This window comes from Amblyomma mixtum, chromosome 4 (genome assembly GCF_055824585.1).
Source record: "Amblyomma mixtum isolate Tamu chromosome 4, ASM5582458v1, whole genome shotgun sequence".
Classification (NCBI taxonomy): Eukaryota; Metazoa; Arthropoda; class Arachnida; order Ixodida; family Ixodidae; genus Amblyomma; species Amblyomma mixtum.
In genome coordinates this window covers 39,328,524-39,355,376 of record NC_143015.1, presented here as the reverse complement: position 1 = coordinate 39,355,376, position 26,853 = coordinate 39,328,524, and the positions used below count along the sequence as shown (strand labels likewise).

Below are 26,853 nucleotides of genomic sequence, written 5' to 3'. Positions count from 1 at the left end.
GCTTCCACCTCACTCCACGTCCGGATGACCAGTATGCGCTTGTTCTTCAGGTGGACGGCAAGCCGAGCGCCTTCCGAGGAAGGACGAGGTGGTTTAGTACGGGCCTGTCGGCCGGTGGTTTCGGGCAGGCCCAAATATAACGTTACACGTCGGCCGCTGGGCCCTGAAGCGTAAAACAGCGAGGTGAGTAACAGGCCGCGCGCATGCGGCTCACCGGCGAGACATACCAGTTTGTCCACCGCTGCCTTCAGCCTACGCTCTCAGGTGGGTCTCGGGAGTGGTGCGCCAGTGGATTAAAGCGCCTACTCTCGCGGTAGTGGGTAATTTTAGAATAGGCGGCTCAAAGCTTTGGGGGCCCCAAGACGTTTCGGGCGTCGAAGTGCGCGTGTGCAAAACGGAAGGCCTGCCTTTCGTCTTGGGTTAACTTCAGCAAGGAAGGGTGAAATAGCATGCGTCAGAACGCCGCTTTACGTTTAGGCAATATGTCGGCAGCCGTCCAAGCAGGGCGTATCGCGAAACTCAAACACCTCCAAAGAGCAATGCACAGCTTTCAGGGCAACACAACTCAATTGGCGCACAAGCTCCGGGACCAGTACTTGTGCACCACCGAGGACCCTCGCGGGCCGGCGTACTCTTATGCAGGTTCTGAGAACGTTGAGCTGGATCAACCGTTCCAGCTCCACGACCTGAGTGCGGCCCTGGTGAAAATGAAACGCGGCACCGCTCCGGGTAGGGACAAAATTAGTCAAATTGACCCTGACCCGGCATACCTGTTTATTGAATTACATTAACTCAATCAGGCTTGGGGAAGTGCCACTCCCCATCGACTGGAAGACCGCCCTGGTCACCTTCATTCCTAAAGCTGGCAAGGCCATCAGCACGGACAGCCTCCGCCCCATCTGTCTGACTTTCTGTGTGGGCAAACTCATGTAGACGATGGTACGTGACAGGTTGTCCGAGTTCATGGAATTCAAACACCTTTTCGCAGACACCTTGTTTGGGTTTCGCCCACACAGATCTGCACAGGATGTCCTGCTACAACTCAATCGGGATGTCCTCGACCCCGTGGAATACCCTCACAATGACAAGGTCGTGCTCGCCTTGGATTTGAAGGGTGCATTCGACAACGTTACCCACGAGATCATTCTCACCCACCACTCTCAAACTAACTGCGGCAGAAACGCCTTTCAATACATTCGGCAGCTTTTAACCGAGAGACAATCTTACATTCGAATCCAGGATAAAAAACATGGCCCTTTTAATTTAGTAACCAGGGGTACACCTCAGGGCGCGGTGCTCTCTCCCCTGTAGTTCAATTTGGCTATGATGCGCATACCGGCCCAGCTGGGCGCTGTCGCCGGTCTGCAGCATGCGCTGTACGCCGATGACGTCATTTTATCGAGCTATAAATCATCACACGTTATGCGAGTTCAAGGAACGCTTATCTATTGTTAACTGGGAACATGTTTTTGAGGAAAGCGACCATGATGAAGCATACGAAAATTTTTTAGAGATTGTTACTGACATTTATAATGCTTCCTTTCCACTTAAGAAATTCTCCCAGTCAAAGAAAAGTAAGAAAGCATGGGTCGACAAAGACATGTTGCAGTTGATAAGAAAACGCGATAAACTTTACAGAGTGTTTTTACAAAGTACATGTCCTGAAGCGCTGAAAACATTCAAAAAATTTAGGAACTTCGTCACAAAGCAACTTCGCGTCGCTAAAAAGCAGTATATTTATAACCGATTTAATTCAACTGGTGGACAATCTGAAAAAGTTTGGAAGGTTTTAAAATCTATCTTCAGTAATTCTTCCGAACCGACCACAAAAATTAATCATGAAGGGATTGAATTAAAAGGTTCTGATCTAGCAGATGCCTTTAATGACTACATTATTTCCTTTGCTGACACAACAAGCGGCGGCGTAAATCAGTCCTATATGAGTGCCAGAAATGGTGAAACAATATTTCTAACACCGGTTACAGTAAATGAAGTAATTACAGAATTTTTAGCGCTTAATAATAGTAAAGCTACAGATGCGTCAGGTTTTCAGATACAGCCCATAAAATTTACTATCGACATTCTTGCACCTTCCCTCGCCCATATCTTCAACCTATCCTTAGTTTCCGGTGTTTTTCCGCGTCTTATGCAAAGGGCAAAAGTCACAGTAGTGTATAAAAAAGGAAACAAAAATGAAATGGGAAACTATCGCCCGATATCAATCTTACCTGTGTTTTCCAAAGGCCTCGAAAAAGTTATTCTTAAACGGCTATCCTCCTTCACTGAAAGATGTAACATTATCACTACCGCTCAATATGAGTTTCGTAAAAATAGATCGACTGAGTTAGCTCTCCTTGCCCAGAAAGAATTCATACTAAAACATTTTGAAGCCAAAAACATGGTACTTGGTTTATTTTTAGATTTTTCAAAGGCGTTTGACCTTGTTAATCACTCTGTGCTGCTTAAAAAATTAGACCACTACGGTATTAGAGGCATAGCCCATATGCTGATTTCTTCATACTTGCGACATAGATCTCAGTTTGTTAGTATTGCCGGTGAATGCTCCCAGTTGAAAGCGGTAGCTTCTGGCGTTCCGGAAGGGAGCATTTTGGGTCCGTTTCTTTTTGTTCTTTATATTAATGATATTGTTCGCATCGATAGCACTGCTAAGTACATAATTTATGCAGATGATACTAGTCTCTTTTTTTCGGGTACTTCAACGGCTGATCTCGCAAATCGAGCTAATAAAACCTTAAAAGAAATAAATGCTTGGACTGCTGATAATCACTTAAGAATTAACGTTAGTAAAACTGCAGCCGTCATGTTCCACCCACGTCACAAACACTTTGAACTTCCTCTAATTGAATTAAACAATACCAGAATATAATTTCTGCAGTCTGTGAAAACTCTGGGCGTTTACTTTGCAGCAGATATGTCGTGGAATGACCATATTAATTACGTCGTCCAGAAACTTTCCAGAACAGTTGGTATCATGCGCCGCCATTGCTTTAATTTTCTTACGTCAGTCCACATGTTACTTTATCACTCTTTGTTCTCTTCCATAGCCAGCTACGGATGTATGGTGTGGGCAACAACAACAGCTGAAAATATTAACAAACTCACTGTCTTACAAAAACGTATTATACGCATTGCATGTAAAGTGCCGTATTTCTTCCACACTGCCAGCCTTTTCCACCGACACAACGTTATTCCAATGAAATCCATGTATAACTATAGGCTGTGCTATAAATATAAACTCGCCATAATTAAAAATGATGACTTCTTACTTACACTTGCTAGGTTAGAGGAAAGCAGAACTGTGTATGATACCCGCGCAGCAGAGCCTTGGAATGTTAAGAAATGCCGCACAAACTATGGCAAACAAATGTTGCAGCATACCTTACCGACACTTCTGAACCAGTTGTACTGCCACAAGAATGTTGATGTCTCCAATATTCCTCTGAAAGAATTGCCCCAAATATTCGTGTGGTTCTTTTTTTTCTTGCTATTACCATTTTGAGTGCACCTGTCAGTTCTGCTGTCCTTTATTTTCTCCTCCCTGTGTTTGCCTTTATAGTCTCTTTGACCTAATATAGTTCTTTTTTCTTTCACAAGCAGAATGTACTGCTTACTGAACGTACATGTGTCATTCTATGTACAGAACATACGAGTTTTTTCTTACAATTTGTTTGGTTTCCTATTCCGCCGCCGTCAATGCTGCACTGTAAGAGGAAGCCAGGACCTCTCAAGCTGTCTATACAGCTTTTTCCCTGGCTGTCCTCGCAACACCTAGTTGCGGAAATAAACCTTCAAACCTTAAAATCCTGTGGGCCACACAGAGTTCTCTTGGAGACATTGAGACCAACCTACAGGAGGCGGCGACCACCGTTATGCTCGCCGCTGCGGCCACGAATGCTCCACCCAAAAGTCTGAATTTGTGCACACACGCCCCTCACCAAAGTGCACAGCTAAAATTTCATTGTCTCTTGAGACAGGTCCAATTATTCACAATATCAAAGTCCGGGTACTGGCGCTCTTCATGCATCAAAACAGGGGGTCAGAAACAACATTGGCCAAACTCTGTCAGATGGGGGACCAGGTGGGCAGCTTTGTCCGCCGGGTTTCATACAAGCGTGGGGGGAGGGTATGATTTAAGGACGCCTTGCGGCTGGCGCATGCATTTGTAACCAGTCGAATTCTATATTCGACTCTACCTCCACCTGCGGAAACAAGACAAGGATTCACTGGAAGTAATCCTCCGCAAACTATTAAGCGGGCTCTGGACCTCCCCGTGGACACCTCCAACAAGCGCCTCCTGGGGCTGGGCACGGTGAACACGTTTCGGGAGCTCCGGGAAGCCCACTTGACCAACCAATACCCACGTCTCTCGAAGACATCGTCGGGTCGCCGCCTCCTTGCCCGACTACACATCCAACACGCCGCTCTTATGGAAGAGCGCGTACGTATTCCATCCCAGCAGTGGAGATGCGCTCTCCACGTGCGCCCTCTTCCCGCGGACATGAACCGTGAGGACCATAATGGCCGGCGCCTGGCTCGGGCGGAAGCCCTGGCCCGCCACTATGGATCTCAACCCGGCGTATTCAACGTGGATGCCTCCGGCACCCACGATGGGCGATGGTACACGGCCGCAGTCGTCCACCAATCCAAAACGGTGAACGGCCTTACTTTCCGAGCCCGTGCATAACACACGCGGAGGGGGTCGCCATTGCGTTGGCTGAATCTGATTCCAATTCAAAAACAATTATTTCCGACTCGCGAGGGGCATGTCGGAACGTCGAGCAGGGATGGTTGCCGTATCTAGCTTACCGCATTCTCTAAAACAGCGTCTACACCGGGGACCCCGCGCACCGGCGTATCGTTTCGGCTCTTGCTCACATGGGCCTTGAGAGAAATAGGCCGCTGACGCCGCCGCCCGCGCGCTTTCTCACCGGATATTCCCCTCCGATCCCGACGATCAGGAACTCGAATTCACTCCCGCTTACTCCTTCAAAGACATTGTTTTACTTTAGCAATCTGGCGACGGTCTTTATCCCCGCCCGTGTAAAGGTCTCCCAAAGGCGGAGGAGCGGCTTCTGCTTCGCCTGTATACTAATACTTTGCTGTGCCCGGCAGTTCCCAAACACTTAGGCCCTTTTTTCTCGGGCAGCTGTCCGCACTGTGCGGAGAAGTCCTCGGACATTTACCACATGGTGTCGGCCTGCCCCTCCAGCCCTGCTATCCCCCCTCACCCCAACCCAACCCGGGAGGACTGGGAGGCGACCCTGCTTGGCTGCTCTGACCTGCAGGCCGAACGGGCCTTGGTTGCGCGAGCCCGGGCGGCGGCCGACGCCACTTGTGTCCCGAACTAGGGACTTCCACCTAGTACTTGCAAAGGCTGGCCGCCTGTGGGTCAGCTCATGCATAACCTCCCGTAGTGTATGTGTACATAAATGTTTTCCACCACCACAGCTAACATTCGGCGCTGCCGCTACAGGTGTTTCTCGTTAACGGCAGTCGAAAGGTGCATGAAGCTTTCGTTTCCGCTGAGCATTCCTGCACTGCGATTTTAGCCGTAAAACGCGCCAAATTTTCATAGTGCCTAATGGTTTCCCAACGTGCTACGCTTAGGGAGTACACGTTGTCCAATGTCTGTGTGTGCGGGAGTTTGCTTTCAGGTACGTGGTGGTGGTGTCCATCTGATACAGTTATTTTGGTTCTAACCGAGAGTGTTAGCCAACGACGGTGTTGGTAAAATTCCTCGCGCCACAATGTTCCTCTTGAAAATTGATATTTGGTTTTTGAGGAATGGAAATGATGGACTATCTATCTCATACTTTGGTGGACACCTGAACTGCGCTGTAAGGGAATGGGTAAAGGGGGCAGTGAAAGACGATAAGATGAAAGAGGCGTCGTAGTGTAGGGCTCCGGAATAATTTCGAACACACTGATTGGACTTTTTGGGTCTACTGTAAGTTTTGTGAGATGCGGGCAGGCGCATATCATATGGTACGGGCCTGCCAGAAAAATGCGGAAACAAAGAGAATAAATCAGCCAACCAGAGAGGGCCTGGAGGCGACCCTGTCCGACTGCTTGAACCTGACCTCTGAAGAAAAAGTGTGATCTTAGTCTTTTTGGGATGTACAGGGCCTGTTCTGAAAGTAGAACTAGTTTTTTGCTGGGCGAAGGGGCGGACGAGAGGTGGTCTGCGCGTGCAGGATCGTTGAAGGGGGATATTGGGAATGCTGGGGAAAATCGCCAGTCGGCTCTCGACCGTTCAAGAGAGCAGGTCGCTTGTACTGTGAACCCCTATCGAAACGTCTCGTCACGCAGAATCATGGAACGTTTACTGGATCAGCGATACGCGATCAAATTTTGTGAGAATATTGGTAAAACGGGCAGAGAGACTGACGACATCATTAAGGAGGCATACAGTAACGCTTCCATGGGTAGATCGGGGGTTTTTTGAGTGGCACAAGCCGTTCCGAGAAGGTACGGAAAGAGTGGAAGACGATGACCCCTCCGCACACCCTTTGACCAGCAAGACCAACGAAAATGTGTAGCGAGTGAAACATTTACTGAACAGTGATTGTAGGATGAGTATCAGAATGATTGCTGATGACTTGAGCATTCCTCTAACTGAAGTTTTTGATGTCGTCACAGAAAACTTAACCATGAGGAAAGTGGGCGCGAAGTTGGTGCCGGGAGTGTTGTCAGAGGAACAAAAGGCCAACCGGAAGGCGATCTGCCAGGATCTTCTTCATCATGTGAATGAGGACCCCAATTGTTTGCCCAGCATAAGGCGGCAATGCTGCCTCAGCCCCCCTACAGCCCTGACTTGGCCCCGCCAGACTTTTTTCTATGCCAGAGAATAAAATCGACGCTCAAGGGGAAACATCACGGATCGGTAGAGGCGGTTCAACAGGCCATGACGAGTGAGCTAAACAGCATTCCGCTCCAGGCCTTCCTTGAGGCGTACGAAAACTGCAAAACCCGTAGGCAGCAGCGTGTAGGTGCAGAAGGGTGCTACCTTGAAAAATGCGTATCGTTTGTACTATTCTCATGAATAAATTTTAAATAAAAAAATGGGTCCTACTGCTTTCAGAAAAGACACTGTATATCACTTGTGGCTCAGCTGACACGTCTTTTGGGGTAAGCTAGGTTACGCTGTTTCTTGGAGACTATGTATTTATGCTCTTGCTCATAGTGTTGTGTTATGCTTATAATGGCCTAAACTTCTTAAGAAGAGTCACTTTAAGCCAGTCATAACCTTACGCCTCTTTAAAAGGGGTAAGGTTAGTCTGAGGACTGCATAAACATATCCTAGCATGACAGGGGCAAGTTTGCACCTTTAGCCGGTAAATTTATGCTCCTTCTAGAGGTGCAAAGTTACTTCGTGAAAGACTAAACTTATACCATCATAAACAGAGCAACGCTTGCACCCCTATGTTGCAAGCTTATGCCCTCACATGATGTATGAAGTTCCCTTCAAGTGGTGCAAGGTAAGGCCCTATTGCAAATTGTATCTATGCACTACTTCATGGTATATGAACATACTTTCCACACAACAATATTACCGTTCTGTAGGGTAAACCTTCCCACTGAATGCAGGAATAATGTTGACCCATATGGTATAAGCTGTAGTCTTTCTGCAAGTGCAAGCAATTTTGAAATGTTGCGACAAATCGTTCATGTGAGGTGCGCGGTGTCATCTTGTGTTCAGGTGCCGGTGCTATTGCAGAATGCACACAAAGGATTCATCAAACAATTGGAGATTGAAACATACCATCATATTCATTTTGCCACATCATCATCAGCAGCAGCAGCCTGACTACACCTACTGCAGGGCAAAGCCCTCTCCCATCTCTCTCCAATTAAGCCTGTACTTTTACAGCTGCGGCCACCGTATCCCCGGAAACTCCTTATCTCCTCTGCCCACCTAACTTTCTGCCACTCCCTGCTACGTTTGCCTTCTCTTGAAATCCACTCCGTTACCCTTAAGGAACACCGGTTATCTTGCCTTCGCAATACATGCTATGCGCAAGGCCATTTCTTCCTCTTGATTTCTACTAGGATGTCATTAACCCACACTCGTTCCCTCACCCACAATGCCCGCTTCCCATCTCTTAGTTACACCTATATCTATAGCTCGCTGCGTTGTCCTCAACTTATGCTGAACCATCTTTGTTAACCTCCACGTTTCTGCTGCATAGGTAAGTACCGGTAAGATACAGCTGTTGTAGAATTTCTCTTGGGGGGGGGGGGGGGGGGGTGGGGAGGGGATATTGGCAAACTGCCATTCATGACATGATCTTAGAGAATCTGCCATATGCGCTGCACTCCATTCTTATTCTTCTAGTCATTTCCCTTTCACGATCCGGATCAGCGGTCACTACCTGCCCTAAGTAGACAAATTCTCTTACTGGTTCCAGCACCTGGCGACACACTGCGAACTGCTGCTCTCTTGCTAGACTGTTGAGCATTAGTTTGGTTTTCAGCGTGTTAATTTTAGCCCCACCTTTCTGCTCTGCCTTTCTAACTTATTGATCATGCTTTGCAGTTCATGTTCTGGGTGTTTTTGCAAGGCAATGCCATGCTACACAATATTACAGCAATTACCCTGGCAGTCTTTCCCATAAGGTGGCTGTATGTACCATGTATTTTGACCTGCACAGAGGGCAAAAGATGTAATAAATTTTGCGACCACAAAGCTCAGTACGCCGTGTGCCCATGAGTTTTGCTAGTGCATGTCTAAGAATGTAAGCTGCGCCAAGCACACTGGGATAAAGTCAGACGCATGAAAACAATAACACATGTGCAGGCTTCTGTTCGTTAATGAGAACCAGAATCAGAAAATAAATGCAGGAAAACCATGTCATCAATGACACCTAATTAATCACTCGCCATGCTGACATAATCACAAACACAATGCCTCCTCAGGAAAAAATTAATAATGTGGCCAACAAAACAAAAAATGCTAAGGAATCAAAAATCCAGAATCTTTCCCAGCTGCAGGGTAAAACCGTAGGCATCCTGGATGTGAGCCTACTGACAGGGTCTTGTCAAGAAATAGAAAAACACGTGCGTCAAATACAAGCCACTAAAAGTTGGGAAAATTAACTGCAATTTAACAAATCCCTCTCTTTGTTCTCATGCGTTTAGGTCTCCATATTGAGAGTGGTTAAGGTTTGATGCAGCCCCCGCTATCAACATGGGTCTGGTCTCTGATGACACTATCTTCTGTTGCTCATAGTACGAATTTTATTTCTAAAATGGAAGTGTAGGGGATTATCTGAGCGTCAATGAGTGATATCGCCAACTGCAATTTCCAGTATGTTCTCCAGGCCACATGAGCTTAGATAAATTTGAAGTTGACTCCATTGTGAAAATGAAAATGTGTTCATGTGAGTTATTGGAAATTATTCACATCAGTGAACATCACCTTGCTGCTAAAAAGCAGTGTGAACAGTGCAAAGAAGATTAAGAGACTTTTACAGCTGCACGTAACATTAAACTTTACGTGCATAAATGCTACTAGCCATATTAGCTTGGTAGAGTGCCACCATAGGAAATTACCATAACTGAGCGTTATTTTTTTCTTACTTTTCTAGGAACATGGACGCAAAAGGCGCCTGTGCTGTGCGATGTCAGTGCACGTTAAAGATCCCCAGGTGGTCGAAATTATTCCGGAGACCTGCAGAGTCGGCGTTCCTCAAGCCAGATGTGCAGACGCGTGTGCATATGGGCGCCAGCCATTTTTCCTATTTTGACCTTCCGCCGAATTTTATTCTGTCTCCCGAAGTTCGTGAAGGTTCCCGGCACCTGCCCAGCCCATTTTTGGGACCGGCACTCCGTTTTTGTGACCTGCATGGACACTTGTTTACAGTGAGCCCAGCGCCAGCCTCGTTAAGCCTACAGCCACTGGCGATAGGCTCCGCTTCGCAGCTGGACCCAGTGCTTCGCCAAGCATGGACGCCGTCACCGGGAGGGGGAGGATCTAGCCCCTCAAGATTATATACCCACGGACTGGACATACGCAGCCCGCTGCTACGAACGCGGCTCCGCCGCTTCTTCATCGAAACGCACTCCCAAGCCACCGCTGACGGAGTCGCCTCCACACCGCATACCGCGTCCCAGCAGCTCCCTCCCTCCACGTCACGTAAGCTACCTCGCGGAGCTCCGTCGCTGCCACGTCTCCCTCTTGAAGGCTTTATCATCATTCGCTGTCGCGGAGGCCTCAATCTGCGTGCCTGGGGCGAGACCGCTCTTCGAGAAATCACCTCAAGCCGTCGTTTCACCTACTCCGATGCCGCAGAGGACCGCCTTCGGGTGAATTTCATTCACAACAATCTCACCTTTAGCATCCCGAAGCAGGACCGCGCCATCACTTACACGAAGCTACAGAAAATCATCGTAGGTCCGACAACCTACCCAGTTGCCAACTGTTTGGCCCCACCAGGCGTACGGGAACGTCCACTCTAAGTACGAGCACGGCGCAGCGTGGCCGCGCTCCGCGGGGCGCGAGCGCATCTGGCGCGGTCGCGCATCGAAGCCCTGCGGCGCCGGCGCACACGGGCCTGGAGGCGGTGCTTCGTGTCGTCTGCTACAGCGCCGGTGCGCACAGTGCTTGCTCTGCTGTCAAGCGTACTACCTAACTTTCTGCATGATTACAGCGCTCGTATGCATCGATACAGCACTGCGGGAAAGCGTACTAACGACAGCGCGTTGTCGTTGGTGGTGGTGGTGGCGAAAACATTTATTAAGAATGACCAGGAGGTATGTTTGGATCAGCCCGTAAGGGACCGATCCTTACAAACACTAGGTGGAGGTCCCTAATATGGGATCCCAGTGGCGGTGGCCGCCGCCCAGGCGCGCCCGACTAAGGCTTGTTGGGCCTGTAAGTCGTGGCAGCCGAGCATGGTCGCCTCCCAGTCCTCCCGGGTTGGGTTGGGGATGGGGGGAACAGCGGGGTTGGAGGGGCAGGCCCACACCATGTGATAGGTGTCAGAAGACACTGCATTACAGTGTGGGCAGCTGCCGCTAAAGGAGGGGTCAAAATGTTTTAGCGCTGCCGGGCAAAGCAATGTATTGGAGAGAAGGCGGAGAAGGAGCCGCTCATCCGCCTTCTTCAGGCCTTTACATGGGCTAGGGTAAAGGCGATGACAATTTTGATAATATGTTGTAATATCTTTGAATCTATAGACCGGATTAAAATCGGGTTCCGAATCGGATGGGGAGGAGAAAACAGCCCGGGGTGAGAGCGCGCGGGCGGCTGCGTCTGCTGCCTCGTTTCCTGGCAACCCCTGATGAGCAGGGGCCCATATTCATTCATTCATTCAGAATTTATTTAAGACAACGAAGACGTTGTCCAGGGTGACGTGGCAAAAGGCATACTTTGCCTGACGAGGCCACGCCACCCGGATGACAGGCGGCACCACTGGCTACGAAAACCAATAAGAGCATTACATAATAGAACACACATTCAATATATTTTACCCAATACATAAGACATCCTTACAAAACACAGGCTTTCTGTCGAAAAACAAACAGGATACTTCAAAACACAATTCGACCATAGCAGTATTTACAAAACATACACTAGTGATAGGTATACGTTCAGTTTTCATCTTTAAGGTTCATTTATGAGCATTGCTTTAATTAACATTTTGTATTTACGTATAGAGAGAGTGCTGCGTGCAGTATCCAGAATAATAGGGTATTGATTAATTAAGTCAGGAATTTGCCATCCTAACCTCTGAAAACCGTAATTAGTGCGTACTCGAGGTTTTTCCAGACATTGTTTCCGAAGTTCGTATCTGCTAAGTTTAGTGTGATAGGTGGTTTCGAAGGTTATTTTGTCTAGTTTGTACTGGCGTAATATTTCCAGACATAGTTTGTATGTGTACAGTTTACTTACTTCTAGTATTCCATAAGATATAAACAAAGGCCGGCAGCTGTGCAATAACTGTATTTTCCCAATAGCTCGTAATGCCCGCTTTTGAATTGCAAAAAGGGAATCTAAATTTCTTTGTGTCGTCGTTAACCATACAAGGGAACTGTCGCTTAAACGGGAATGTATTAATGAATAGTATATTTGCCGCTTTATGGACGCCGGGAGATAATATCTCAATTTGTTTAAAATGCCAACCGCCCGACAATGATCACTCCGAAGCTGATCAACATGCGAGTTCCAAGCGAGATTTTCTTGAAACAGAACACCTAGAAAACGAATTTGCGAGCACTGTTTCAGCTGAGTGTTTTCAAAGTTTAAGTTTAGGTTGTCAGGAGCTTTTACACCTTTTGCTCTGAAGAGAATGTATTTGGTCTTACTAGCATTTAATTGCATCCTGTTTAGTTTTAACCATGTACTCAAGCCGGTCAACCAATAGTTAACCTTTCTTTTGAGCGCGTAGGGGTCAATACCTGAGAAAAAGACATTAGTGTCATTAGCGTACAACACTAGGTTTTCGCTGCCTGGTGTATTCACAATATCATTCAAGTATAAAATAAAGAGTACAGGTCCGAGAATAGATCCCTGAGGCACACCATATTTTATTGTTTTTACGTGTGAGGCTGCAGCATTTATGGCAGTAAATTGCTCTCTTGACGTTAAATAGCTCTCAATTAAGGTCAACGACACGCCACGGAATCCGTAAAATGGAAGCTTTCTTATTAGAACATCGTGCTGAACACAGTCGAATGCCATTCTGAAGTAGAGGAAAATTCCCAGGGTGTGTGCCTTTTCTTTAATGTTGTTTAGAATTTTTTCCTTTATCCCAAGGAGTGCGGTTTCGGCTGATCTATCCTTCCTAAAGCCAAATTGCTCATCGGCTATAATATTTTGCGCGGTGAGAAATCGGACGAATCTTTTGTTTATAACCTGTTCGGCTACCTTTTCAAATACTGGTAGTACTGATATAGGCCTATAATTTGTTAGTTCGTTCGCGGGGCCACCCTTGTGCACAACAGACACTTTTGCCAGTTTCATTTTCTGCGGAAAAACGCCCGTAGATAAAATAATGTTGCAAATGTGAGAGAGCGGGCAACTGATTATTTCACCTACAGCCTTTAGAGGTTTCGGTTTAATTTCATCTGCTCCTGGAGCACAGCGATTTTGTAGTGCCAGAATAATATCCAGCACTTCACGTTCGTCGGTGGGTGCTAAAAACAATGTGTTTGCGGCGTTTGATGCAATGAACTGCTCGCACGGTAAGTCAACTGAATTCTCATCGCATGATCTGACTGCAATGAAATGGTCATTAAATAAATTTGCGACTTCGTTGTCAGTCATAGCATCGTTTTGATACGGAACCTTTTTGTGCTGGAAATTTTTCGAGAGTACCTCCCTCACGGTTTGCCACATTAGCCGTGAGTTACCCGTAATGTCTGCAAACTTAGCTATGTAGTATTCAAATCTTGATTTTCTAATATCTGCATTTAATTTGTTTCGAACTTTTTTAAACAGTGTAAAGTCATTTTCATGCTTGGTATTCAGGAATTTTTCAAAGAGCCTGTTTTTTTGTTTGATTCTCATATGCAGTTCATGAGTGATCCAAGGCTTCCTTATCTTTTTTAGTTTTACCCATGGCTCGAGGGGAAAACACTTCTCGTATGCAGCCATAAAGCAGGAAAGAAAAGCCTCGTACGCTTTATTTGCATCTGGTTCCATTAAAATGGAGTCCCACCTTTGATTTGAGAGAAGATATCTCAATTTGCTGATATTTTTTCAGAGTAATGGCGGATAAAAACTGGTTGCTTATTTGAATTAGGCCTTTTGTGAGGTAAAATGCAGTAGATTGGCAAATGGTCACTTAAATCGCACCTCAATACACCCGATTTGACAACGTCAGGGGGAAAGCTTGTAATGCAAAGGTCTAAAGTACTTTGAGAGTTATCCTAGTTGGCATATCTATTAAGTTACAGCACGCGTATGACACAAACAGCTCTTGCAGGCGCGAATAGCCGGAGGTATCTGATGAAACATTGAGATTAAAATCGCCAACAAAAGCACACTGTAGTTTTAACTCGACTTAGTTCAAACAGTTCTTCCATACAGTTCAAGAAATGGTTCAAGGACCCAGATGGCGGGCGATAAAACACTCCTAGCAGGATGTCATAAAGTTGTACAACGACACATTCAATGTTTTCATTTATAATAATATATCCTGTGAGTGCATTGTACTTGAAGTCTGAGCGAATATACATCGCAGTACCACCACAACGTTTGAAAGCGCCACATACGGATATGCAGTCGTAACCATCGAGAAAAGCACACTCATCATCAGAGGAAAACCACGTTTCAGTGAAACAAAGAATGTCAAAAGAATAGTTAAGGTCATTAAAAAATAAGTCTACCTCATCAAGTTTAGTTTTTAAGCTCCTAGCGTTAAGATGAAACAAAGAAAGTGTGTCTTTTTTTGAGAAAGCAGGTTCACAAGGAAGGTCAAAACTTGAGTGCGTCATCTTGCACTAAAGAACACAAAGAACGCCCACATCGTGGGGTGCTACAAGAGCACGTTACTGCAAGTTGATAAGATCTTGCTCACTGCGAATGACGAAAGCGGGGTCGCCGGTCTGCTTCCGCAGCAGAACTTTTCCGTTAGCATGCCAAACGTATGCGTAGCCATTCTTTTTTGCCCATTCTTTTGTCGAGGTTAGCAATGTGCGGGAGAGCCGCGTGATATTTTCGCAGATAAATAAGCTTTTCTCTTTTTGCAGCAAATGTCTGTTTGCCAGCCAAGCGTCACGGTCCTCTTGCCTCAAAAAGCGAGTGATAATAGCTGGCGTTTTGTCGGCCTTCGCTGGCAGCCTATGCACGGCAGCTATATCCTTCCTTGTTACATGCGGTACATTCAGTTTGATAGCCACTTTGTTTATCTTTTCTAGTATTTCAAGATTTTCTAGCATTTCAAGATTTTCTAGTATTTCAAGATTTCACCATGTATTTCAAGATTTAAGCGGCGACTTCGCCACTCTAAGCTTTCGACTTCACGCTTGAGGTGAGCAATTTGATTTGCCGAGTCCACCCTCTCAAGTTTGTCTACACGCTGGCAAAGTTCTTTGGTGTTTTTTTCTTGATCAGTCAGCCGCTTTTGAAATTCGTCAAACTTGTCTGAGATTAGCTGCACTGAGGCTTCTAGTTCATCAATTCTTTTGGGCAAAGTTAGGAGAGCGTCAAGTTTAGCTTCAATTTTGAGCAAACGTGTTAACACTTCCTTTTCTGCACTAAGCTTCTCACTTCCATCTTCCACGATGTGGCCATGTTTGCATGTTTTGCACTTCCAGTTTTTTTTACACGTTTTGCTTGCCACGCCTCTTCGGTTATACCAGAACAGTCGCCAAAATGAAAATTAAACTTACATTCACAGCAGCTGGCAGAGGGCACATTTTCAGGCACAAGCGAGCGGCATGTACAACATCTCGACATGCCGTGCGGTGCAAAGGCAAATACACTTCAAGAAAACAATGTACTCGTGGCAGCAGCGGAAGGGTCGGCAACAAAACAAAGTCTAATCCTTATAAGTAAAGACGACCAACCAGGAACTTTGGTCCACAGTCGAAGGACGCTGTAAATATGCAGAGTAGATTTCAGTTGTCGTGCGTGCCGGTGGCTGCCGCTGCTGCCAAATGCGAGGAGACGCCCCCTCGGTCCCTGCTTGTTCGTCAGTTGTCGCTGGCGTCGGTGATGCAGGTGGCGATTTGCCTTCCCCAGAACTGTCTCGCTTCCACAGCGAAAGAAAAAACTTCGGGCGACGAGCGGTTTTCAGTTGCACCAGCGAAGCCGGAGCTGATCTCGGCGGCCAGGAACTTTGGTCCACAGGCGAAGGACGCTGTAAATAGACAGAGTAGATTTCACTTGTCGTGCGTGCCGGTGGCTGCCGCTGCTGCCAAATGCAGCAATAATAATATAGTAATATAATATCGCCGCACGGGGACACCTGGCGGCGATATAATAATAATAATATAATAAATATAAGGTAACGGTGTGCGGGGTCCGCATCCCGTATGCAATTTTGGTAGATTCGATAGGCTAGAAAGGGAGTGCAGCCTTGTTCGACGTTCCGACAGGCCCCTCGCGAGTCGCTGATTACGTATTTTGAATCGGCATGTGAGCCGCGAGAGCAATCGCGACCTATTCTGCTTGTGTTACACTCCTGGCTCGGAAGGTGAGGCCGTCAACTGTGTTGCTGTTGTGAACCACCGCGACCGTGTACCATCCCCCCTGGTGAGAACCGGAAGCGTCCACGTAGTACACACCTGTTTTGTTGCCATAATGTCGGGCTAGCGCTTCAGCTCGTGCCAGGCGCCGACCATTATGGTCTTCGCGTGACATGTTTGCTGGAAGAGGCCGCACATGGAGGGCACGTCCCACAGTTCTGGGATGCGAAACCTGTCTTCCATTGGAGGGGTTTGTTGGATATGGAGTCGAGCAAGAAGGCGGCGATCCGACTCTGTTAGCGACAAGCGCGTGTACTGGTTTGCAAGGTGTGCCTCTCGGAGCTCCCGGAAAGTATTCACCACTCCTAGAGCCATAGCCGGCTGTTTGAAGTAGTGATAGGGAGGTCAAGGAATGATTTTGCGAAGGATGACCTCAAGCGCATCCTCCTCTTGTTTCCGTAGGTGGAGATAAGGAGTCGAATAGAGAACTCGACTGGTTACAAAGGCGTTTGCCAGCCGCAAGGTATCCTTACTTCGTAACCCCCCGTGTTTTTGGAAACCCGGAGGATCATGCGGCCCACCTGGTCCCCCACCTCACGGAGTTTGGCCAATGTAGTGCCTGGCCGTCTGTGTTTGTGGATGTAGCGTCCTAATACTCGTATCTCGTCACTTTCGCGTATGGGACCACTCTCAAGAGAAAGAGAGATTTTAGTTGTGCACTTCTGTGAGGGGTGGAAGTGCACAAATTCCGATTTTTGAGGGGAACATTGAGGATCGCAGCACGTACGAAAACTCGGCGGCCTCTCGTCTCGGTGCCACGATCTCGGTGATATGCATGTATTGCTGCAAACTTGTAATTTCAGGTTTGAATTGATTCCGTTTATGGGTTTTAACTTCCGTCCTGAGGGCCGCCTCCCAGTCCTCTCTGGTGGGGTTGGGGGGGATAGATGGGATTGATTGACGCGCGCAAACCATGTGGAAGGTGTCAGCCACCTCCACACAGAACTGGCACGTGCCATCAAAGGATGTGTTGAAATGTTTAAGTACCGCCGGGTACAGTACAGTGATAGTGAGAATTTTGATGAGGAGGCGCTCGTCAGCGCGATCCAGTCCCTTACAAGGGGCCGGGTAGCGCCGGTGCTCCTCCTTGTAGTAATCGGTGATGTGCTTGAATGTAACGGCCAGATTGTCTTATTGGGAGTACCATTCCAAGGACAGGGAGATAGCCCGGGGAGAGAGTGCGCGGGCGGCCTGATCGGCCTGATCGTTTCCTTGGAGCCCCTGGTGACCGGGGGCCCAAATCAGGTTACGTGGAGTTGGATCTTCGCATTGGCAGCTATATTCTAGTATGCGTCAGGCAAGCGGGGGAGCCCAGCCCAACCCATAGTTCCGACAGGCCCCTCGCGAGTCGGTGATGAAGTGTTTCGACTTGGGATTAGTGAGAGCCAGAGCAATGGCAATCTCCTCCGCGTGTGTTGCGCTGTAGGCTTTGAAAGTGAGCCCGTTCAACTGTGTTTGTGTTGTGTACGACTGCGGCCGTGTACCACCCCGCGTGGTGTGGGCCGGCAACATCCACGTAATACACATGTTGTTACCATAGTATCGCGCCAACGCTTTCGCGCGCGCCTGGCCACGACCGCTATGGTCTTCTCTGGACATGTTGCGGGGAAGGGGTCGGACCCGGAGGGCGCATCTCCAGGGTTCTGGCACTCCCTCCCTTTCCTAAATATGGTAGTCATGTTTGATGTGTAGCCGGTCCAAGAGGCGGCGACCGGATGTGGTCTGTGCAAAACGCGTGTATTGGTTGACTATGTGGGCTACTCGAAGCTCCCGGAATGTGTTTACCACGCCCAAGGCCAGAAGTCGCTAGTTGGACGTGACGACCAAAAGGTCGAGAGCCCTCTTGATGACATTCCGGTGGATGACCTCCAGTTGGTCATGATCATGTTTGCGCAGGTGCAAGTAGGGGGTTGAGTAGAGGATTCTACTCGTTACGAAAGCATGGGCAAGCCGCAGTGCATCCTTGCTTTGTAATCCGCTCCGCTTGTTGGAGACCCGGCGGACCATGCGGCCCACCTGGTCTCCCACCGTGCGAAGTTTGGCTAGGGTAGTGTCGACCCTGCGTTGATGGGGTATGAAGAGACCAAGGACACGGATCTCCTTGGACTCCCGGATCGGTCCCGAGGGGAGACTGATGTGAAGCGGAGTTGTGTCCCGAGGGGGGGACGTATGTGCACAAATTCTGATTTAGATGAGGCGCACTGGAGTCCGCAGTAGGCCGCGTAGTCGTCGACTGGGGTCGCCGCTGCTTGCAGGCAGGATTCCATGTGGCCCAGGTTACCTTGCGTGGCCCAGATTATCCGCAGAAAGAGCGTGATGTATCCCGGGCAAAGAAGACAATTTGGAGGGAAGATGAGGCATTGCTAAATTGCTTTCAAGGCATAGCTGCCCCCGCTCATCGCGACTTCTACTACAAAAAATGCTAGTAAAAAATTGAAAATTGGTTTTTGAGGAAAGGAAATAGCGCAGTGTCTGTCTCACATACCAGTGCCTCCGTAGCGGTACTATGGCGCGTGTAAAAAACAAAAAACAAGCTGTTTCCAGGAATGAGAAAACTCTAGTTACACCCGCGGGAAAGAGGACGTCGGACGTTCAGAAATTCCGGACAAATGTTTGAAAATTTTTCCAGAAGAAAGGAAAAAATGTGCTCGGACATTCTCGGACAAAAGTTTTGAAAATGGAAAAATTGTAAGATATTTTTATAGTTATATTGAAGGCAATGGTACATTCTTCCGATATGTAGCAAATTCTTTTTAAAGTCTTTCCATCGATTGCATCGAACAGTTTAGACTCCCACTGAAAACCAATGGAGAACGTTTTTAGCGATGCCAGAAACGTTAACATAAAACAAAATTCAAGAACGTCGTCGGGCGATCTGCGGATATATTAATTGTTCTAGTTAAATCTTACAATATATGAAAAAAATTGCGTTTAAAAAAGGTTTCCCTCTCAAAGATGCTTTTGTCCAGAGTTGTTGGGTATGTTCCTGCTTCGCGGCAAGCTGCATAAAACAACGCCTGTCGTCTACATTAGCGTGCGATGACTGTACTGCTTCACTCTCCCTTAGGATAGGTAAAAAGTCATTCGCAGATTTCATGAAGTGGTTCGACATTTGGAATGAGCATGTGGTATTGTTTGATTTTATTTATTTAGTTTCTTTTTGAGTTCTCTGAGTAATGTTTTCTTCGTCTATCTGCACCCTTTAATCTGAAAAGTCATTCTTTTTGCGGAAGCAAAAGGCTGTGGATTAAGTGCATAAAAGAAAGTGGATAAAGGAGTTACACGACCCTCGCAGAGATCGAATGTGTCCAGAAGGACGTTCCGTGAGCAGATATAATCGTCATGCCCTCCACGTTACTTTTTAGAAAACTAGGAAGAAAAAACAGATGAAAAAACAAAAGCAAAGTAGACGACACGAGTAAGTTACTATCGCGAAGCTTTTTCTCTATTTCTGTTGCACTGTAGGAATTAATGAATACATCCCAAGTAGGCCAGGCTAACACCCCGAATTGCATAAAGTGACTAGTAAATTATAATTATCATTACTATATTAAGGGCTTTCTGACCATTATGCCCCACGCCTGAAATTTCTCCACATAGGCAAATGATTTGTATAGAAATAAAGGTAATGTGAGAAAGTTTGAAAACATGCCAGAACTGAGAGGCCCTTTCGTAAAGCAGCATGGGTATTCACTTCTTCCATTTTCTCCTGCAAATGCTACACCGGAAAGCACTTTCTGTACAGAGTAAATTAGGAGTTGAAAGAGCGGAACACCCTTTTAACGTGCGCCTTTTGCTACGAAAATTGCCAAGGCAAAAAGCTGCTTCAGAGTAGCTTGACTAGGCCCGGGGCCTATTACAAGGCAGCAGGGCATACAGGATTCGGACATAATAAAGCACAGGGTCAATTTGCCTAAGCACTGCAATTTCGAACTAAAAAGAGATGAAACATGTAAGGGATTTTTACCAATTAAGTCAAATTGAGCATGAAAAAATATAACAGGAAAGAAGAACAATAAATGAAATCATAATCATACATCTAGAATACAACGCTACTAAATAGTTCTAGGAAACAAACATGAGTAAAAAATAAGATGTTCACTATAAGATAATAGGAATAGGGAGGTAGAATTTTCTGTTTGTGAGGAGACACAGTGAGGATGCACAAGCATGTACACAAAACAATAGTTAAGAGAAAAAACTGTCATCATCCATACGACTGAGAAAATTTTTCATAAAAACATTTCTCTTACAGCCGGCATTCCCACACCACCATTCATTTGAATTAAATTTGTTAGGAACTAGGACTTACATCATTTGCCTCCCATAGTTTGTGCGAACCTGAGGTACCGGCCATTTGTTTCTTTGACGTGTATATCTGGGTGGGTCTATTTTTTGTAAGGATGCAAGTTTGAGGAGGAATTTACTGCGTTGGGAGATCGTGGATTTCATAAGAAGCAGGACGTTGTACTCTAACATTTTGTTTACTGGTAGAATATTGCGTAGGATAAATAACGGTGGTGAATGTGTCATGTAATCGGCGGAGGAAATAATATGGATGACCTTTTTCTGCAAGATGATAATGTGATTAATATCTGTACAGGCTGCGGTCCCCCAGACTGAGTGGCAGTAGTTAATTTGAGAGTTAAATAATGCATGGTATATCAGTTTCTTAATTGCTACGGGTAGTATATCGCGACATCGAAAGATGACGCCTACAGTTCTTTATAAGTTACTTGTAAGATATTGAATATGGTCAGTCCACTTAAGATGTTCGTCAAAGATGACTCCTAGGTTTTTGTGTTTGGTAACGACTTCAATGCTATTTGTGCCCAAAGTAAGGGACGTAAGTGCTGTGCTGTTTACTGGACGGAAGATTATTGCTTTAGATTTTGTGTTGTTAATTTTTAAGGAGTTCATATTGGACCAGTGCAGCACTTTGTCTAGAACTGAATTACCTTTCACAAGTAATTCAGTTGCAGATAATCCCGAAACAAACAAACTAGTGTCGTCGGCATAAATTATAAATTTTGCCATATCTGTAATCTGTGCCAAGTCATTAATATATAAAGTGAAAAAAAGGACCCAATATACTTCCCTGAGGTACGCCACATTTAATATATTCATAGGAGGAACACAAGTCGTTAATGATAACACACTGCTGGCGTTTATCACGATATGATGCCATCAGCTGTAATGCACTTCCCCTGACTCCATACTTTTGCAATTTGTCTTGTAGAATATGATGATTAATGCAGTCAAAGGCTTTGCTGAAATCAATAAATATGCCTAAGGTTAATAGTTTTTCTTCTATATTTTGTAAAATGAGTTCTTTTTGTGTCAGCAGAGCAGACCCAGTTGATAGACCTGGTCGAAAGCCAAGCTGGGAACAATCTATGAGTGAGTTTTGAATAGAGAAACGTTCTAAACGCCTCAGTAAGATCTTTTCCAGTGGCTTTGAAAATACGGGTAGAATCGACACCGGGTGGTAGTTGCTCATGTCATGCTTTGAACTACCTTTATGAAGAATAATAACTTTCGCCTGCTTCATTTTATTTGGAAAAACACTGGTCGAAATGGATAGGTTAAAAATATGCGATAGACATGGTGCAAGAGGGTCGGCAATAAATTTAATTGGTTTGTAAGAGGGGGTTGTGGCTCAGCAGTACCTTGGTCGACTTCCAACGTCCAGCAAATGTCCAGGTAAACGTTCGGGCTGCGAGCGAGCTTCACGCCTCTGAATCGTCGTCGTCTTTCACTCACACAGCTCCCCACAGTGAGCGAGCGCGGCTGCTACACTACAATTACCTACCGGCGAAAAAGGAGGCATCCTGCCGACTTAGGGAGCACACACGGTAGGCGGATCGTAGTAAGGCTTGAGACGGTCGATGTGCACTGTTTCACGGCCGCGACGGCGCGCATCTTGGGGCGGCGAAAGCGGTTCAATCATGTAGTTAACAGGAGAGGTCTGGCAGACGACACGGTACGGGCCTTGGTACTTTGAAATCAGTTTCGTGGAGAGACCGGCACTGGTTGAAGGAATCCAAAGCCACACGAGCGAGTCCGGGGTATAAGATGGAGGCGGACTGGTAGGGGCGCGAAGGTGCTTCTGGCGGTTCTGATCCTGCGTTGTAAGAGATCGGGCAAGCTGGCGGCATTCCTCAGCATAGGTCGCCGCTTGAGAAAGGGTAAGAGACTCGGAAGCATCAGGGCGATACGGAAGCACAGTGTCCATGGTACAGGTAGGTTCGCGGCCGTAAAGGAGAAAGAAGGGAGAGAAGCCAGTTGTGCTCTGGGTAGCAGTGTTGTAAGCATATGTCACGAATGGGAGAATGCGGTCCCAATTTGAGTGGTCAGAGGCAACATACATGGCGATCATGTCGCTCAATGTGCGATTGAAACGTTCAGTAATGCCATTCGTTTGAGGGTGGTAGGCCGTAGTAGAGCGGTGAACAATGCGGCATTGGCGAAGCAGGGCTTCGACTGTGTCTGAGAGGAAAACACGGCCGCGGTCGCTCAGAAGTTCCTTAGGGGAACCATGGCGTAGAACGAGGTGATGCAAGATGAACGACGCAACGTCGTCTGCAGACGCGGATGGTAAGGGTGAGGTTTCGACGTAACGGGTAAGGTGATCGACTGCCACTATGACCCAGCGGTGTCCAGCCGGAGTGATGGGAAGGGGCCCGTAGAGATCGCTGCCAACGCGGTCGAATGGGCGCGTGGGGCAAGGCAAAAGCTGCATCGGAGCAATGGAACGGCGAGAAGGGACTTTACGACGTTGGCATTCCGGGCAGGAGCGAACATACTGTCGGACAAAGCGGTACATTCCCCGCCAGTAGAAGCGGAGTCGAAGGCGCGTGTAGGTCTTCACCACACCGGCGTGAGCACACTGGGGGTCGCCGTGGAAAAAGGCGCATATGTCGGAACGGAGGTGCCGATGAATGACAAGGAGCCATTTGCGCCCGTCCGAAAGGTAGTTGCGGCGGTAAAGTAGGCCGTCCCGTATGGCAAAGTGGCGGACTTGTCGACGGAGAATGCGGGTCGCAGGTCGCTGAGATGGTGAAGACAGGAGAGCGACGAGGGAAGCGATCCAGAGGTCCTGATGTTGTTCAAATGGCATGTCGGCAATATCAAGAGAAGAGGCATCAGTGGTGGCGAAAGATGCGGAGTCTAAGTCACAAGGTAGCGGGGAGCGGGATAGTGCGTCGGCATCAGAATGCTTACGGCCAGATCGATAGATTACTTCAATGTCGTACTCTTGTAAGCGCAACGCCCAACGAGCAAGACGTCCTGAGGGGTCTTTGAGGGACGAGAGCCAGCAGAGGGCATGGTGGTCGGTAACAACAGAGAATGGGCGACCGTATAGGTAAGGTCGGAACTTGCCAATAGCCCAAATTATTGCCAAGCATTCCTTTTCTGTTACGGAATAATTCCGCTCAGCCTTTGTCAACGTGCGGCTGGCATACGCAACAACATGGTCGGCGAAGCCGGGCTTCCGCTGTGCCAGAACGGCTCCGAGGCCCACGCCGCTGGCGTCAGTGTGAATTTCAGTGGGCAGGCTGGGGTCGAAATGGCGGAGGATCGGCGGGGACACAAGCAGGCGGCGAAGCGTGGTGAACGCCGCATCACAGTCTGGTGTCCAAGACGAGAGGTTGGCGTCGCCGGCAAGCAGATCGGTCAGAGGAGAGAGGATGGAAGCGAAATTGCGCACGAAGCGGCGAAAATAAGAACACAGCCCGATGAAGCTACGCAGCTCTTTCAGGGATGTGGGTCGAGGGAACTCGGCGACTGCGCGCAGCTTTGCAGGATCGGGAAGGACGCCTTCTTTGGAGACGACGTGGCCCAAGATGGTAAGCCGCCGGGCTCCGAAGCAGCACTTCTTCAAATTCAGTTGCAAGCCGGCGTCGGTCAAACATTGCAGGACACGCTCGAGGCGGACCAGGTGGGACGAAAAGTCTGGAGAAAAGACTACGATATCGTCCAGGTAACAGAGGCACGTGTGCCACTTGAGTCCGCTGAGAACTGTGTCCATCATGCGCTCGAATGTGGCCGGCGCATTGCACAAGCCGAACGGCATGACGTTAAATTCGTAGAGGCCATCGGGCGTAACAAAGGCCGTCTTTGGCCGGTCAGCAGCATCCATGGGTACCTGCCAGTATCCGGAGCGGAGGTCCAGTGAAGAAAAGAATTCCGCGCCTTGCAGACAGTCGAGGGCATCATCAATACGAGGAAGTGGATACACATCCTTTCGCGTAATCTTGTTGAGGCGACGGTAATCAACGCAAAAGCGAATGGATCCGTCCTTCTTCCTCACGAGAACAACGGGGGAGGCCCAGGGGCTTTGAGAAGGCTGGATGACACCGCGCTGAAGCATGTCGTTCACTTCTTTGGTAATGACGGTGCGCTCAGGGGCCGACACGCGATATGGGCGCTGGCGCAAAGGGGCATGCGTGCCGGTGTCGATGCTGTGTGTGACGACGGATGTGCGGCCAAGAGAGGTGTGTGGGAAGTTGAAGGACGGGCGGAAACGTGCAAGTAACTCGACGAGCTTTGCGCGTTGGTGTGGCGAAAGGCTGGCATCGATAGATCGGGAAAAAACAGAAACGGTGTCTTGGTTTGGCGCAGCAGGATGCGAATCAATGGCATCTATTTGGACAGGGGCAGGTTCTTCGGCGACGGAGTATGGGAGAGCATGTTCGACTGATTCGACATGTCCAAGGCATTCGCCACGGAGAAGCGTTGACGGGCAAGAAAAGGGATTCGTAACGTAAATTGCGCTTTGGCCATCGCAGATAGTGAGAAGAGCGAACGGAAGGAGGAAACAGTGGCGACGGGCAGCAGCAACAGTCGGAGTAAAGAGAACAGTTGAATCGGGAACGCAGAAGCAAGAGAGGGCAACCAGGGCGGCAGAGAAGGCAGGGATGTCAGTGTCTTTTGCGACCAGCATTTTACTAGGTCGGGGAGAGGTGTCACACGGCTGGGTGGCACAGAGCGGAGACAGTTCAATGCTTGCACGGGCACAGTCGATGATTGCATGATGAAAGGTGAGAAAGTCATAGCCCAGAATGACATCGTGAGAACAGCGGGACAGCACGAAAAACTCGGCGATATACACAACATCCCCTATAATAACGCGAGCTGTGCATGACGCTATAGGTTGAATGCGGTGCGAGCTTGCAGTGCGGAGGCAAAAGTTCGAAACAGGCGTCGTCACTTTACGGAGTCTTCGGCAAAGGGCGGCGCTAATAACGGATACAGCAGCGCCCGTGTCTACAAGGGCGAGAACGGCGACACCATCAATAAACACTTGAATAACATTTGCGGGAGACGACGGAGGACTTGGAGAGTTCGATAGAAGCGCAGTTCTTGCCTCCGGAACTGCGGCTGTTAGTTTTCCTCTGACGGGAAGGTGAGCGTCGGCGCATGGGAGAGAGAGATCGGCGACGCGGAGAGGGCGACCGGCGTGAAGAGTAGGAAGAGCGGTCAACAGGGAACGAGTCCGCAGGGGTGCCGGAGGAAACGGGTGGTGAAGGAGGCATAGGGTCGTAGCGGTATGGGCCGGCCCCGTCTCGGAAACTCGGAGCGTGCTGGCGACAAAGCCGTGCGACGTGGCCCGGCAAGCCACAGGCATAACATATGGGGCGGTTGTCGTGTGTGCGCCATGGGTTCATGACGGCGCGGCGTGGTGGTAGACGACGACGAATAGGGGCCGGCGGAGGTGGCAGCGGCGCGACAGGTGGATGGGAAACATAGGCGTCGTGGCGTCGTGGTCGGGCGGCAACCTCGGCATATGTGAGAGGGGCAGACACAGGTGGGGGCCGAGGGCTGGAGGGCAAAGCGTCGGCGACCTGCTCTTGGATGACGCGTCGAAATGTGGGATCAAGGGATGGCGCAGAGTCGCCAGACACAGGTAGGAGGGACAGTTGGCGGGCCACCTCTTCCCGTATAAAGGCCTTGATCTCGGGAAGCAGCGAGGCCGGGCCAGAATCTAAACTGCAGATAGCCGGCGCAGGAAGTGACGCGTCGTGAACGCCGGAACGACGAGTGGAAGTTCTCTGCTTCCTGAGGACGTCATAGCTCTGGCAAAGCTGTATGACATCCACCACTGTTTGTGGATTCCTTGCCAGCAACATCTGGAACGCGTCGTCGGAGATACCCTTCATGATGTTATTAATTTTGTCGGACTCCGGCATGGATGGGCTGACGCGCTTGCACAGGTCGAGGACGTCTTCTATATAACTTGTGAAGGTTTCGGTGGTGGACTGAGCGCGGGAGCGGAGGCGTTGCTCGGCGCGCAATTTGCGCACAGCCGGGCGGCCAAATACCTCCGAGAAACTGGTCTTGAAGGACGACCAGGTCGGCAAGTCGGCCTCATGATTTCTGAACCACAAGTTGGCTACGTCGGTGAGATAGAACAGGACGTTACCTAGTTTGGTGGCATCGTCCCACTTGTTGTGGGCGCTGACGCGCTCGTAGGACGACAACCAGTCGTCGACATCCTGGTCGTCGGCACCGCTGAATACGCTGGGATCGCGCTGCCGGAGCCCGCCAGAACAGAAGATGGTAGGCGAAGGGATGGGGGTTGTCTGGCTGGTGACTTCGGGCATAACGGACGGCGAAGGTAAGGTGCGGCTACGG

General features: G+C 48.4%; 1 protein-coding gene across 1 annotated transcript; it reads right to left on the bottom strand.

The window, feature by feature from the left end:
• Positions 1–142: 142 nt before the first annotated feature.
• LOC149346288 (uncharacterized) lies at positions 143–26,853 on the bottom strand. The gene is made up of 2 exons (XM_089541279.1): positions 25,998–26,853; positions 143–163 (listed from the first exon to the last, which is right to left on the bottom strand). Exons 1-2 carry the CDS (start codon positions 26,820–26,822, stop codon positions 143–145), a joined length of 846 nt encoding a protein of 281 aa, XP_089397405.1. The 5' UTR covers positions 26,823–26,853.

Excerpts from the sequence above, each read along its gene's own strand:
- LOC149346288 (XM_089541279.1), bottom strand. The coding sequence starts at position 26,822 with ATGCCCGAAGTCACCAGCCAGACAACCCCCATCCCTTCGCCTACCATC. Across the intron at positions 164-25,997 it reads CCCCTCTCACATATGCCGAG|GGCCCAGCGGCCGACGTGTA; the intron begins GTTGCCGCCCGA and ends TTTACGCTTCAG.